The 16,822-nt window shown below is 42.9% G+C and overlaps 1 protein-coding gene across 1 annotated transcript in view; it reads right to left on the reverse strand.

Annotated features, from left to right (window-relative positions):
• Window positions 1-16,822, reverse strand: part of baiap2l1a (BAR/IMD domain containing adaptor protein 2 like 1a) — a gene marked incomplete at its 3' end in the record, with an annotated part of 45,589 nt that overhangs the window by 4,571 nt on the left and 24,196 nt on the right. The window contains exons 6-11 of the mRNA XM_080747101.1: window positions 16,603-16,737; window positions 7,333-7,485; window positions 6,360-6,515; window positions 4,206-4,338; window positions 3,157-3,370; window positions 113-172 (exon numbers count right to left, since the gene is read on the reverse strand). Coding sequence (XP_080603227.1) covers window positions 113-172; window positions 3,157-3,370; window positions 4,206-4,338; window positions 6,360-6,515; window positions 7,333-7,485; window positions 16,603-16,737 — 851 coding nt within the window. The remainder of the gene's footprint in view (window positions 1-112; window positions 173-3,156; window positions 3,371-4,205; window positions 4,339-6,359; window positions 6,516-7,332; window positions 7,486-16,602; window positions 16,738-16,822) is intronic.

A 16,822-nucleotide genomic window follows, 5' to 3' on the forward strand; every position in this document is an offset into this window, starting at 1 on the left:
ATTGACGCCTCTGCTGTAAAACAGTAAAACCCCAGTAAAACCCCATATCCAATTATGTACAACATTTGCTGTGCTAAATCAAACTGGATAAAAAAAATAATTGGTTTGTTACCTATTTGAGATTGTCGGCTCAGTGTGAGGTCTGCAGTAAGACGAAGGAAACCAACCCCGCCTAAAAGCAAGTTATTAAAAAAAAAGAATTAACAATCTCACCTGGAAAACATTTGATAGAATTCGTGGATATGAACGGCACCGTGTATTCAGACACAGTTCCGTGTCATACAGTTGTTTTGTAAACAAACCAAGAAACCACATCAATATTATCCAAGACAAAAAAAAGAAAACTGAACATTAAGAAGCACTTAATTTTTTTTTTAACAGCACATTAATGGAACATACATACAAGCAGAAAAAGGAGATACACCTACAGTGTACGGTTACCAATTTCTAGATGAACAGAAAAGTCTGTAAGCGTTCAAAAACAATGTCCATATTTACAGTAAAACCACGGTGGAGGTGAGCTGGACAGTAATCACTGAGGCTTCACAGATTAATACCGTTGCTGAGTACCAGAGACGAATAACAGTCTAATGCTGCATTCACTCTGATAGAAGCCAAGCTAATGGTTTGCTTCGTAATTCAATGTATTCTCTATGCAAACCAGCTTTAAAAATGTCCAAGCTTTTTTTCCAGCTTGGAAATTTTAAAAGCTGGTTTGCATAGAGAATACATTGAATTACCAAGCAAACCATTAGCTTGGCTTTTCTGTATGTGAATGAGGCATTAGTCCGTATTTTAACATTTTGGATAAAGATATTTTTTTGATTTACCAGACTGTAAACCACAAACTAGAAGTTTTTAATCTTTTAAAGTCTTAATGTACTCTCCTCTCATTTTGTTGAATAAGAATTTTTGACTTAACTCATATATATTAGGAATTATAAGACATAATACTTATGGAAAGTTGAAAAACAGTATATCTCCAGCAGTTTGTGGAACAACAGTCTAAGTCCGTACAAGCAATATTCATCAGACAAAGGGAGCAGATAACATTAAAACCTACAATTAAACAAAATGAGGGGGGATTGCATTAACAATTTAACAGATTAAAAATGACTAGTTTGTGGTTTACAGTCTGGTAAATCCAAAAATACATATATTAAAAAAAAATCAAATATGGAATTCAATCAATCAATCAGGGTCCTGAAATATGATGCTGATCGGCCTGGTAGTATGTCAGGTTAGCTGCACGCTCGCACGCGCGCGCACATACATACACACACACACATTAACAAGTTCAGGCCCTCTGTTGTAAAATTGCTCAATTGCAAAAACATAGCCAAGACCAGTTGTGCAATGTCCTTGTCCGACAATACCAGCAAAACCAAGCAGGCAAGTGTGATTTAGTGTCTAATGCTTTTATTCTGTGGCCGTTTGCCTGAATCACAGCCTCTGAATTCAGGTGTGGCTTGGAGCAAATTACCTTTTCCCTGGCTGACAGTTTCAATTTCCTGTGGAGCTCACTTTATCATCACTAATGATAACATGTAAAAAGTAAACCAATCACATGCCACAGTGTGAGTTATAAAAGAGTCCCTGTTGCCATATCGTCGTTGACAGGTGGAAACCTTGTATGTCCAAAACCGTTTGTTTTTATCACTTAACAAAATGAACTGAATTAGTGAAAATAGCTAATCTACAGGCGTTGTGTGCATGTAGATCTGCTGTTTTCACTACTTTTGTGCGTCGGCCTTGTCTGATGAAGCAGGGCTTTACTTCGCAAAAAAAACGTACAAATTTGAAACTTGGAGATACAAGGTTTCTGCCCGACAATGACGACGATATGTATGTTTGTGTGTGTTGAGAGAGAAAGAGAGAAAGAGAGAGAGAGGCCGACCTCTCTTCAGTAGAGACTGGATTTGTGTGAGTTCTTGCATGTTTGATAAATGGTGTTCCGGGCTAGCACAACACGTTGTGATCTTGTAGATGGGCTATTTTCAGGTTGAGGACTAGAGCTCAACAAGAATAAATCACCCGCTGACTGTCATGTCAGACATACCTGACATGCTGTGTGTTTTCCAGCTATGATGTATTAATGCAATATTAACAAACACACGGCCAGAACTAGTATTGCAACCTCAGAAATGCAAAACATCCCCATATGCCGTTGCACGTCTGCTAGGAGGAAAGTACATCATTTCATCATGAGGGTGGGTGGAAGGATGACGCAGATTTCACGAATTGCTGGAGCTGCAGAAGTCATACTATATCTTCGTTGTCGGGTGAAAACCTTGTATGTCCTAAACCGTTCGTTTTGGATTTAGCATTTTAAAAATGATTTAAACTAGTGAAAACAGCCGATCTACAAGCACACAACGCCTCGCACCGCGAGGCATTGTGTGCCTGTAGATCGGCAGTTTTCACTACTTTTGTGCGACGGCCTTGTATGATGAAGCAGGGCTTTACTTTGCGAAAGAACATACACATTTGAAACTTGGAGATACGAGGTTTCCACCCGACAACGACGATATGGTACATTAACCACATGGAGACAACTGCGCTCTGTAATAGAGCTTTAGCAACTCTATGTAATGCAAGTGCCACTCAAAAACGTCCATATATTTTTCCCTTAGAGATTTACACAAATATTTACAGTAGGCTATATCAATTATTGTAAGCCTAGAATCAGGCCATCCCGGATCCTGGTGAATAATGACCATATCATAAATCATAAAATCATAAATTGATTCTGTGAAAAGAAAGAAATGAAACACCGCTAAACACACATAATCAAAGGTTTTATAGCCATGATTCACCCAGGATCCTGGATGGCTGGATACTAGGCTTAAAATAATTGATATAAATATTTTTTGTAAATCTCTGGGAAAGATTTATGGTAGCTTTTGTGGCACCAGTAAACCACACCCACTGCTATTCCCTATAGGATTTATGTCAACACTGTCATAATCACAATGGATGGATATTATTACCGACTCCTCTTTGGGCAAGTTATAAGACTACACGGACATTCAATAAGCTGCACTCTTACACCGTATCATAAACTGTACGAGCACATGTTTTGGCATGAGTTACCCGCACCAACAATACTGCTGATATCGGTGAGAGTTACGAGAAGTTTAAAAAGAAGAAACTCACTGTTTTGTTCTCTCCAGCTCGCCGTACAGCCAGCCGTCCTTCTCCTCCTGGATGAGCAGGATGATGATATCCCCGTCGTCGAAGCTGAGCAACGTGTCATTGTTGCCTGCTGTGTGGGGGAAGATGGTTCGAACCCGGGGTTTCCTGCTGTAGTTGAGGCCAGACGACTGCGAGATGGACCGGGACAGACTGCCCTCCCCAATACTGCCCTGGTCTGGACCAGAAAGGAAAGGACATATTAAACCAATTTAGACTATTAAAAAATAGCAAATCTACAAGCTTGTAGATCTGCTATTTTTGAAAAATCGTGAACAGTTGTGCAAGTCTTTGGATATTTTTTCTCTGATTCTATAAATGACTTCTAAAGGTTTTTGAAAAACGCATGTTTCTACAGTATGTCAATGACCCCTTAGAATTATTTCTCATAAATATTATGTATCAGGGAGCCCCCAGAAGCAAATAATACAAATGTTCACTTTAAAAATATATACATTAAAAGATTTGCACACATTTTCATGATTTAGAAGCTTGCAGCGCTATACCTGAATATCTGCTATTTTTCAATAGCTAAAGTATAAAATAATTCCAGTCCTTAATGGGTTAAAGAGACATGAGAGTCAGGGTACCGTTCCCTGCTTATGGACATTTTCATCAGCTTATAAGAAGGGCAACAGGATGAATAGCCATCATATAAAGTACGTAGAGAAGAAGACATGTTTGAGCGGTACTAATCACTCCAAAACATGACTTTGTGTGTACGTCCATGCGTTTTTCCTAGTGTTTTTCCACTGTATCAAATACTGATGTCGTAGAGAGAGAGATCTTCGCCTAGACGGTGCTGAAAGACACATTCTGTAGTTAATCTAACTATATATAAAAGAAAAATGTATACGTTTCTTATATTTCATCACTGTCGGGCAGAAACCTTGTATCAAAGTTTCAAACTTGTACTTTTTTTTTCGAAACGATAGATACAAAACAAACGGTTTGGGACATTTCCAGGTTTCCAGCGCCGACAACGCCGACTGGACGCTGCGTTTTTACGGTACCTGAGTTGTGGTCTGAGGAGGAGGTGAGGCTGAGCGGGGACCGGGGCTCCGGGTTGAACATGTTGGCCAGAGGACTGATCTGGGCCTTTAGCTGGGGCGCCGGGGGAGGCGTCGCAGACTCCAGGTTGTTGTTCTGAGGAGATCGCAGGGACATGGATGTAATACATGTAGCATATCGTCACTGTCAGGCTAGTCTCTCCAGGAGAGACAGATTGCTGTCAGGCAGAAACCTCGTATCTCCAAGTTTCAAATGTATATGTTTTTTTTGGTAAATTGAAGCCCTACTTCATCATACAAAGGTGTCTACAAGCTAATCTACAATCTAACTATGTATAAAAGGAAATGTATAAAAGTGTCTTATATCGTCGGTGTCGGGTGAAAAACATGTATGTCCAAAACCGTTTGTTTTGCATTTATCATTTTAAAAATGATTTAAACTAGTGAAAACAGCCGATCTGCAAGCACACAACGCCTCGCACCGCGAGGCGTTGTGTGCTTGTAGATCTGCTGTTTTCACTACTTTTGTGCGACGGCCTTGTATGATGAAGCAGGGCTTTACTTTGCGAAAGAACGTACACATTTGAAACTTGGAGATACGAGGTTTCCACCCGACAACGACGATATATTGTTATGATTTAACGACTGCTGTTCCTGGAAGACATTAACACTGTTAGCATGAAATGTAGATATAATGCTCGACTGATTGATTTTGTGGCCAAAATCTGAGAGGATTAATCGTGCCTTTTTGCGATCGCAACGTCTGTCCAAAAGATGAATATTTCTTGTTTGGGCCCAAATCGTGCAGTCCCCGCGTAAACCTTCAAATGAGCAATTCTGGCCAGATTTGAGAGTACGTGGCCATGTGCACGGTAGACCAAAATAAACAATGGTCAGCAGTGCAACAGTGAAGCGCTTATCAATGCGAAGGTGTCAAGCAATCATTAATATGATTAGAGCTGATTGCCTCGTGTACAGCAGTAAACAGCGGAGGCCAGGTGGTCAGGGGCGTCACAAGGGCTAGGAAAGTGGGACTGAGTTACTAGGGACCAAGGTGGTGGAGGGGCCCTAGTAACTTTAACTATTGAAAAATAGCAGATATACAAGCTCACAGCGCGGCACCGAGTGCCGCGCTGCGAGCTTGTAGATCTGCTATTTTTGAAAAGTCGTGAAAATGTGCGCAAATATATGTATTTTTTAAGTGAACATTTGTAACTCAAATTTTGCTTCTGGGGGGTCCCTGGAACTAAATATTTTGAGATGGGGGGGGGGTCCTTCACATGAAAAAGTTTGAGCATCACTGACATGGAAACATAGGTTTCTTGGCACTCATTTTCACGATTTTTTAAAAAAAATAGCAGATATACAAGCTCGCAGCGCGGCACTCGGTGCCGCGCTGTGAGCTTGTATATCTGCTATTTTTCAATAGTTAGCATTCATGGGGGGCCCGCAGTGAATCCTTGTACCCAGGGCCCAGAATTTGGTGTGACGCCCCTGCAGGTGGTATATAGCCGGAGGACTTTAACAACCACAGCAAAGGGTATGTGTACTGCCATTGGATGATCGCCAGCTAATGTTAACCTGCATGTTCCCCCCCACAGTAGTCTTGTCAGACAGCTGAACATGTCGTGATGTAACCTCAGATAAACGACGGCTTATCTGAGTGAGGTAACCAGAAAACCAAGATAATGCATCAGGGACGTGCAGAGAATGTTAGAGAGGCAGGGGCTGACATTTCTAAAAGGGCCATTTGGTGAAAACATCGAAAATAGCCGACCTCCAAGCTCACAACGCGTCGCGCTGCGACGCGTTTTGAGCTTGGAGGTCAGCTATTTTTCAATGCTTGATTTCTACATATTTCTTGATACATATTTCTTGATTTCAACATAAGATGCTGCATTCAAGTTCAGGAGAGTTTAGACAAGGCAATTCTCTTGAATGCTGCCTTCTGGTATGGCATGGAAAGGGGGCATTTTCATTTCTTTCACCAAAGTAAAAACTGCATTCATTGTCTGGAGAGGGCACTTTTTTTTACAGGCGGCTAAAGGGGCAGGGGCTCAAGCCCCCTTTGATGTCTAATTGTCTATGTGTGCACGTGCCTGTAAAACATATCTCATCCACTTGGGAGAGGAGTGGAGAGGAAAGGATAACACTTACCCTGTTGTAGCGTTCGACAAAAGGCAAGCTTTCTGGGCTGTTGGACACTGGGGTGGGCAGCCTCTCTATCATGGCCATCACCGTGTCGGGGACCTTGGTGGCATCGCTGCACTTGTCCTGCCAGCTGGGCAGCTTAACCGCTAGCATCTCCCTGGCCTGAAGAGAGCCATAAATATATAGAAGACATTTGAAGAGGTGCTGGTGCCGCAGTCATACAACCATGACTTAAACTTTAAGTCTTAATGGACTGTACCGCTGGTCACAGTGGTTTCCTGAGCTGTAAAACATGTTAAATTACTGATGTTTACTTTCTTTGTGCTATACAAACGAAACTAAAGTCATATGTCCGTGACTTCTTCACTGTTCAAGGATATTTAGCCAACACTGACTCCAGTACATACCGGTAAGTACATAAATGACTTAACAATGGATAGTGTTGCATTGGTCATGTCCCACGGTACCACATCATCCCAAGTCTTTTTGAGCAGGAGCATGCTTCTATTAAAAACAACCCTTAAGTTCACACTTTGACGTTGCATATCAATGGTCTGCTAACTCCACTAGTGTAGGTGTTAAACGACGTGCATGTGACATCATTAAAATAGCGTCCCCCCCCAAAGGTAAACTCACTGACAGAGACAATTAATGTCTAAAACTTGAGTCTAAAACTTGAGTCATTAAAAGGAAAATGGCAAATGTTTCGTATGCCACTGGACATGACATGTGACATGATTGGTGCGCTGGTACAGGGGCTGCACCGCGACTCAGCGTGTCACGTATGCCTTGATGTGTTACAAATGTTTGTATATATGTTTTGAATACATGACTGCTGTGTCGTAAGACAAATTTCAGTGTGATCTGACAATAAAGTACTATATCATATCATATCATATCATATCATGACTGAAGCTGTGAACAGATTCCTTTCGTGACTCGATGTGTGCGAGCACAAACTGAGGCCCTGTGCGCTGACCTTCTCGTGGAAGGTGGAGGTCTGGTATGAGAACATGCAGTGTTTGTCCACCAGGAAACAGAAGCGTCTCTTCTCCTCCAGCAGGGCCTCCCTGCAGCCGTCGGCGATGAACTTCTGCATGTCCACCTGGCGCGACGAGATGGTCTCCACGTACTGCAACAAAGAGGTCACGATTTGATTTAGAAAAATGTGTAATGCCTCATGTTTTAGAGTTGGTGCCATGATTTTACCCCCCTCTAAAACATGATTATCAGGTATTATGATTATACTAGGAGGAAGATTTTTTCCAAAAAAGTATACAGAAAGAGTTAAAATTGGGTTTTTATGTGGCCACACCCCCAGTTCATTAAGAATGCATGGATGTCATGGTGGGTGGTGACCCAGCTAAGTTAGCCACACCCCACAGTGTTGGGTGAATGGTAATTAGGGGAGGAGTTGATTCTGTGATGTAATTGTATCTGTGTTTTTTAACTGACACTTTTGACCACAAGGTGGCAGCCTCCAAGAGAAAACAAACAAATACCAAAAGAATACATAATTGCTAAAAAAAAACACACCATGGGGTCTAATGAAGTACTTTCAACCTCTTAGACAGTAGACACATGAAAACCAGAAAAAGTACAAAACTATGGCACCACCTCTTTAATCAATGTGTGGATGTGACAGTTGCAGTTACAGTCGTCCGTTTACTGGGAAAGCATCTGTGTCATTTTAGATTTTATATGTCGTCGTTGTCGGGTGGAAACCTTGTATGTCCAAGACCGTTCGTTTTGTATTTATCATTTAAAAAAATGAATTGAACTAGTGAAAATAGCAGATCTACAAGCACACAACGCCTTGCACCGCGAGGCGTTGTGTGCTTGTAGATCGGCTGTTTTCACTACTTTTGTGCGACAGCCTTGTATGATGAAGCAGGGCTTTACTTTGTGAAAAAGGTACAAAAGTGAAACTTGGAGATACAAGGTTTCTGCCTGACAGTGACGATAGAGAGTATAGTATATAGCATCATATGTTTTTCAGAAAGCTCTTGGGATTTAGAACAGTGGTTTAGAACATATGACTAAAAAATAGCAGATGTACACAGCGCGTCACTTTGAGCTTGTACACATGCAATTCTTTGAACATTTTTGAAAATTCTTGAAAGCGTTTGAATAATGTTGAATCATTTTGAATGTTTAACACAAATCTTCTCTTCTGGGGGTCCAGAAGACACATTTTCAGATGGGGGTCCGCGGCCGAATACACATCATTTTGGGGGTACTTGGCACCAAAAACAATTTGAGAACTACTGATTTAGAAGGCATTTGTAGAATTGTCCTGAGATCATAATGGGTTGAACAATGACACTTCGAACCTTCTTGACATAGTAAGTACAAAAACATTTTCTTTGGCTGTGCTATATGAGCTGCCAGATTACCTAGGTTTTTTTAAACTCAGCTTGTCAAGAATCAGGAAAGAACCCTGTTTTCTACATGAAAGACCACAAAGAAATGTAAACAATTGTTTGAATTAACTTAACAACTAACAAAATTGACAATGAACGAGTTTACAACTTCATGCTTGAAACAACATAGACTACTGAACATGTTTTGTTTCATGTTTTGGTGATCTTTCTGCTATTCAGTAGTGTGTTGTCAGCTATATACTGTAAGAGCAAGACACACCTGTCACACAGTGCAGAGCTGACTCTAGACATGTCTAAAATAATTCAATATAGGCCTAGTTCCCATAAAACTTGATACAAAGCTCAGAGATCGAGGCCTACACAATACATGTCCTGGCCATGTGCATGTGGATACTGGCCACTGGCAGGCGGTGCGGTGAGAACAGACAACATCACGTCAGACCCTCTGACCCTCAACACAGCAGCCCCTCAGGAGGAGTGCATGCTGAGTCCTCTATTCTCTGCACACACACAACTGTGTGGTCACACAGTTCCAAAGTCATAATCAAGTGGGCAGACGACGCGGCGATGATGGGCCTGACCAACAACAATGATGAGACGGCCTACATCTACAGGATGAGGTGAGATCATGGACTCTATGGTGCCAGATGAGCAACCTCACTCTCAATGTAAACAACACTAGGAGATAATCATGGAGTCCAGGAGGAAGAGGAGAGAGCATGTAGACAGCGCATCTTTAGTGATTCCAAGTTCCTTGGTACACACCCCCCCCTGAGCACCTCCAATGGGACGCACCACAACATGCACGTGGTGAAAAGGGCTCAGCAATGCCTCTACTATAACTGTTTCCTGAAGAAATTCAGGGTTAGCCGCCGCATCCTCGCATTCTACAATAGAGTGAACAAGTGAGAACGTCCTGTTGAGTGGCACCACACCTGGCATGAGATGATGTTTTCTACCTGCACGAGAAGCCTTTCTGCCTTCCGTAGTGCCACCCAGGCCATGTCCGCCGTTTGCCCCTCAGTTTGGCCTTGTGCCCCTCCAAACAATGGCATGACCCGAGGCCACAGTGGCCTTAATGCCCCAGCGGACTGTACCACTTTCTCCTCTGTCTCTTTCTGGTCAATATGTAGATAGTAGACACCAGTCTCTTTCTTGTCATGTAGACACCAGTGTTTTTTTTGTTGAGATTCTGAAATCTTCCCCAAGTCCCCATCTTTAAACCAATCCAGTGCAATCCAGTGACTTTGATTGGTGCTGGGCTGAGCATGGATCAGATTGCAAATACCATCATTTATCTATTTCACTGCAGATTAACAAATTCTTTCAATGAACTAAAATCTTGTTTTATTTGATGGCCTTCCTGCTCTGGCATTTGGCCTTTGTGCCCTCAAAAAATGGACAACACCAAAAGCCAAGTGGCCTTGCCCCTAAAATGATGAAATTCCAGGCCTGGTGCCACCTATCCATTGAGAAAAATATATGTCATGCACCTTATGTACGTATTGGACTTTGTTGTGTCCTCTACTCCATAACTATGTATGCAACTCTTTATGCTATACCGCAATATTATGAGCTTGAACAAAGAAATCCACTCTTTCACACCTGCAATCGTGTGATGTGGCAATAAAGTTGATTCTGAATTCCGCTCCCTGTTCGTTTGCCTTCTATTTCCACCCTGCCACACACACCCGCCATACCCCTCAACCCACGCCATGCACCACCACCACCACCAACCCCCTGCCCACCCCGAACCTCCACCCAGCTTCCCCCACAGGTAGTCATGGCAACGGGAGAAAGGAGTCTGTCTCTTGGGTCTTTGGTTTCGTGTTGGTGTCACTGACCCTCCTCTTAACACCAGGGCCCACTCTCCATTATGTCTCTGGCTGTCTCTCTGTTTCTTTCTGTCTTTTGTCTCGCTGTCTCTCTCTCTCCCTCCCTACCTCTATCTGCCTCTCTCCCTCAATGATTGTCCCTCTATTTCTCTCTCCCTTTCTCTTCTTCCGCTGGTCTCTGCCGCTCACTTCCTTTGCCTCTTTGTGTGTCTGTTTTCTCCCTGTCAGGAGCCACCAAGCAAAGACGGCCGTTTTCTCATTTCCACCGCAAACACCTGCATGGTCACGATATCTTGGCGATGGGTTTAGTTTAGCCCAGCAGACAGATAGAGCCCAGCTCAATATCTGAAGTTCCCTATAAGCCCTACATGATTACCAGGTGCTTTCTCTCCCTCTCTCCATCTCTCCATCTTTCTCAATTCAATTCACTTCATTTCAATGGGGTTTTATTGGCATGGGAAACGCACGTTTCTTTTGACAAAGCAAGTGTGAAATAAAAACTAAAATACATGTACAATTAATTAAATGACCTATTAGAATAAAGAAATGCAAACAAAGCTACGTAACATTGCAATTGCAAATATAGTCAAATATAGTAGGTAAAATGAACCACTTTCCACCTGGTGTTCCTATTTTGGGCATGTCATTATAGGCAATCGTTTTACATTTTAAATATTTATCTGCTCTTTTTCAAATGTATTTATCTGCTCTGTTCGTAAGTACAGTATGTCTACGTACAGAGACCAGCATGGTGCAGTATACACAGATGATTGACAGTCTTAAGTTAATGGTGGTTGTATTCAACTGCTGACAGATCTTGCTGCTGGGTTTGCACATTGCTGTACCCAGTAGATATGAGAGTTTTTTTGTTACTAGAATTTCGGGCCGCTACGGGGCCGCCACACCTACGTCACACCACTGGTCCGACCGATATGCCCGAGTCACAGTGTTTAAGGATTTGTCAGAGTATTCTGTCTACAGACAGACATAATTTTACAGAAAGTGCTATTGAAATGCAGTTATTTGGTTAGCAGGCAACAATGTGTAGTTTTAATGGCACACTGTCATAGATGGTGACTCCATATGTGGCGTCCCCCGTGGGAAGTTATCTAGGCCTGTTGCTTCCATTTTTCCATTCCATTTTTGTGTATGATTCACCACATTGGTTTGACCACCAGAGAGTTTTGGACCCCAGGAAGAGTAGCCTTCACTGCGGTGGGGACTAATGGGGATCCGTAATAAACAATAAACAATACCTGTGTCCTTTTTATGCCCATATATGGTAAATGGTAAATGATGCATTTACCTTTATCCAAGGCGCTTTACAGAGATTGTACATCACATTCACCCATTCACACACATTCATACACCGATAGCAGAGGAAACCATGCAAGGCACCAACCTGCTCACCGGGAGCAACTAGGGGTTCAGAGTCTTGCTCAAGGACTCTTCGACACCAACTCTGGGGGAGCCCGAGATCGAACTCTGTGTTCTAATGATGGGTTTATCAACCCCTGAGCCACTGCCTCACGTCATTATGCCCATACCCTGTATATTGGCATGCCCATACAGTATATGGGCATATTGGTTGGATTGGCGGTTCTGAATCTGGACAAATGGATATCCATACGTATATGCTCATAGATATGGCAGTCATAGTGACACCTCTATATATGGGCGTATCGGGTTTTTAATATAGCATTAATCACGTTTTCAAACTCTTTCTGGGTGTTTGTAATGGCCTCCCCTCTCTCTCCCTGTCTCCACCTTCTCCCTCTCTCCCCCTCCTTTGGTCCACAGGTGTCATTTTCATCAGACAATGAGAGACCATTCACACCTGTGAGAGGGAGGGGCCTGAGTTTCAGCTCCCCTCTACACAGCGACACGCAGGCTTATTAAAGCTCCACCCCAGACAAGGAGCCTCTCTTTTCAAAGGGAGTGCCATTCAAGTGCTAAGATAAACAGTGATACTGATATTAGCAACAGAGGGAGAAAAGAAATAGCAGAGGTTAGTGGGAGGGAGGGAGGGAGGGGGGAGTGGAGGGGAAAGGAAAAGAGACAGAGAAAGTGCAAAGGAGAAAAATTGAGATAGTCAGGGACCCACAAGCCCAAAAGCTCAAGGAATAGGTTTGAACCTGTGATGTCATGCCGTACTTTTTATTTCCGTTTTATCTATTATTTGGTCATAAAGGTCCACAGAATGAGAGGCCTCAGAAAACTGTGAAAAGTGATGAGTCAAAGTGATGACTCGTCACTTTTCACAGTTTTGTGGGGCTGAAGTAAGCAATTTACCCCGAGTGAGAGGACATTATGCTCTCATAATGTCCGCAGTGAGGGTGTTATCGGACGAGGCGCAGCCGAGTCCGATAACACCCGCACTCAGGACATTATGAGAGCATAATGTCCGACCCCGAGTGGTAAATAGCTTTTCTACCACTTTTTCCCGTATACATGAAAGAAAACACATAGTTGTAACTTGCAAGGATCTTAAGTTACAATCATTATTGCCTATAAAACTTCCGCGAGACAGCAGATAGTTCCACAAACAACATCTTCTACTCACCAACAGATGGCGCCAACTCCATAGTAATCCATGCGTCTAGCTTACAGCTAAGCTAACGTCAGTTAAAAGCACCGTTCCGGCCGTAAATAGAGGCTGTTCGCTTCCAGAAAGGCATAGGTTCAGAGAAAAGGGGCTTTAAAGTTGGCGGATTGCATTGGATCCAAATAAATCGGCGACGATAGTACGCACGTTAGTAAACATAGGACCGCTGCGACCTTCATTTGTTGGTTGGGGGAAAGTCCCCGGATGTACACTGAGGCGCATTGATCTCGGACACACAACTTTGCGGCAGTTGTCCTCTCATAACCTCCGGAATTTAGCCAATCAGAATCCAGTATTTGAACACGTGACTCGAAAAAGTGGTAGAAATTTGCCCAAGGACTGTTTTTCCCCTCACATGCTACTTAAAGCAGATTTTTTTCTTTTTTAAATATTTTTCTTTTCCTGTAGTGAAGTCGATGCAGTGAATATACAAATGGCCATAACTTTTTTTTAGCGATGCTTCCGGCAAAGCAGGCCTCTCATTCTGTGGACCTTAATGACCAAACTAATAGATAAAACAGAAATAAAATGTACAGCATGACATGACATTCTGGGCAACTGGGTCCCTCGCTAAGAGAAATACAGTGAAAGAAAGACACAAAGAGATAGAAAGACAGACAATTTACCAAAACCCATCAGGGTTGACGCTGTGTGAGCGCTGCACAGAGAGATCCAGGATAAATGCATACCGTATCTAAATATATCCAAATGCACGGCCCATGACGGATGCTTTTACGTTTTCCACTAAAGAAAATGGTTTTACTCAGTGGTTCTCTAAAATAAACTAGCCTGTTACTCATCTCAATGGAGCCATGAGGGTCAATACAATGCCACAAGAGAGAGATTGGAGTTATTACTCAGACAGCCTTGTCACACACAGCTGACTCCATCGTTCACAATGATTTATGATTATGAACAATTTCTATGTCTGAGGCGTCAGACTATTCGGTTCCTGTCCTTGTTACTGGGCAACAGGGGAATATATATCGAATGTACATACATTTTGAAAAGGTCCAAGTACACATATCATTCCCTCACAGCAAGTAAGGGCACTTTGACTGACAGGACACATGTCTGTTGATGGACACATCAAACATAGTAACACGGCTAGGGCTGTCAACGATTATGACATTTTACATGACGATTCATTGTCACTCAAATAATTGCGTTTAACGATTTAATTGCATTTTTGTCGTTGACAATTACATTTCTGTTCGGCTTTTAGGCTTTGAAGTTGCACATGGTAGATATACATAACCTAAATATACAAAGAAATTTCTGACATATTTGACAACTTTATACTTAAAAAATAACATTGATAGTGGAAATAGCCGATATACAAGCTCACAACGCGTCGCGACGCGTTGTGAGCTTGTTGATCTGCTATTTCCACAATGTTTTACTTTTCTAAAATATATGAACATTTTTCAACATGGAAACGATTATGAGGATTATGAAAAATAATCGCGATTATATCAAATAATTGCGTTTAGACGATTATGTAATAATTGTGACAGCCCTAAACACGGCCATGATAGTTATAATATAATAATACACTTTATTTGTATAGCACTTTTTGTAACAGTGTTGCAAAGTGCTTGTGCAGTTAAAAACAATGATCAAATGGTAAGCAAATATCCCCCACTATGACGTAAGACCGAAATGGCCACCATGGTCGAAGGACTCTTACGTGGAATTCATCGTATGTTCTCTCTAGACAGTATGCCACCCATGCCAGCCACTAAGGACCCTAAATCTATGCGAGCAAACACCATGATAACGCTAGCTATAGTAAAATACTTCAAAGTCAACAGTGTGTATGTTGTTCGCTCGACAGTGAGTCTCCATCACAATTAGCTTGCAACAGTGAAACCATCGGACCCTCTATTTGGAAAAGATTAAAGTCACTTTGCCTGCCCCCCAATCGGCCTGGATCTTATCAGCCTTGCGGTGCCTGTGTTACTGTTTACAAGTGCATGTGAGTGCTGCCATGCATGTATTTGTTTTCATTTGTCCAGTGTGTGTGTGTGTGTGTGTGTGTGTGTGTGTGTGTGTGTGTGTGTGTGTGTGTGTGTGTGTGTGTGTGTGTGTGTGCGTGCGTGCGTGCGTGCGTGCGTGCGTGCGTGCGTGCGTGTGTGTGTATGTGTGTGCGTGTGTGTGTGTGCCTTCAGCAAATGCCTGCCGTGGGCCAAAATGCTATGGATTTACTCCATTTAACATGAACAAAAAGAATCTAACGTTGGCTTAAGGCGTTGTGTCCCCTGGGTCCCCCTGCTCCAGTGCGTTCGTGTGTCATTGTCCCTTTACTAGTAAATGTTAAGATCGAAAGAATCCCTTCAGTATGTCACGTCAATCTTGCAATGAAATACATAACTCAGATACCCCTCTATTTATCAAAGATGGTCCTTACTTAATCAGGAGGTCTCTCATTGGTGGGGGTTGCTTCTGTATGCACAGCCTTGACACCCATAGTCACTAATAACACTAGTGAATACCAGTTTGCCTTTAGTATCACAATACACCAGCATAATGAGGAGTTTCAGAAAATATACACGTCTTGTTCCTCGCCGCTTCCTTTATTAAATCCGATGGTATGCAAGCGGCAGAAGAGCTTTGTGTCGTTGGGAATTCTCAACACTGCCTGAGAACTATGCTTGTCAAACTCTTCATTGGCATGAATATGATGGCACACAACCATCTCATGCTCAGTTAGAAGACGTTGCATGCATAAATCAATATAGTCTGAATTTGTCATCCATAAAATTGGAGGTCCACTGTCACTCAAGTCCCGTGCCCCCATACAAATGGTTTAGTCCGCACCTGCGCTAGGATCCGATCATAGAACATCCATGGACTAATCTCAGTGACAGCAGGATGCTGCGTGCTAGATGACATGGCTTTCACACAGAAAGGAATGTACAATGTGCCAAAAAAACATACGGTAGTGCAGCTCCCACCCAAGACGTACACAAAAACTCACCTACAGGACCATGCAAACTCACCTACAGGACCGCTGCTGTGGACTAGGATCCGAAAAAAGCCGCCCGCCTCTCATTGAAAATGAATTGCTAGGAGGCGGTGACCGCGTCTAGTGTGGAGGGCACCTTAGTGCACTAATACTAATCTCTCGAGACAGCCTCAGAGTCGATAGGTGTTGCCCTTTCTTTGACGATGGGTTCCCAGATTACACTAATACTGACGAAGGCCTGCCAGCGCGCTCCCAATATATCCTGAACCTTCCCAGACCTGTCCTTGAGTTGAGCGAGCCTTTCCCTCGAGATGGCTTTCGCACAAACATGCCCTTCCCCATGATTGAAGTGGGGGTCTCTCATCTCACCTCACCTCACCTCACCTCACCTCACCTCATGTCATGTCATCTCATTCTCATACAACATGTTCCAGGGCGGTGCGCGTGTCCCTCTCACCTCGTTCTCTTTGATCTCGTACTTGGAAGCGTGTTTCCCCTGGCTCTTCCGCCTCAGCTTCTTCAGGTCTGCCTGAGAGCGCTCCAGGGACTCCTGCTTCACCTTGTGTTCTGACTGGTAGCGCTTGAACGTGGCCTACGAGAGGAGGGGGGGGGGGGGGGACACATCCGACATCACACACAGAGAACAGACAACAATAGAATGTGTAAGGCAAGGGTTT

Source organism: Nannobrachium achirus (assembly GCF_963921795.1).
Source record: "Nannobrachium achirus genome assembly, chromosome: 18".
NCBI classification, from domain to species: domain Eukaryota; kingdom Metazoa; phylum Chordata; class Actinopteri; order Myctophiformes; family Myctophidae; genus Nannobrachium; species Nannobrachium achirus.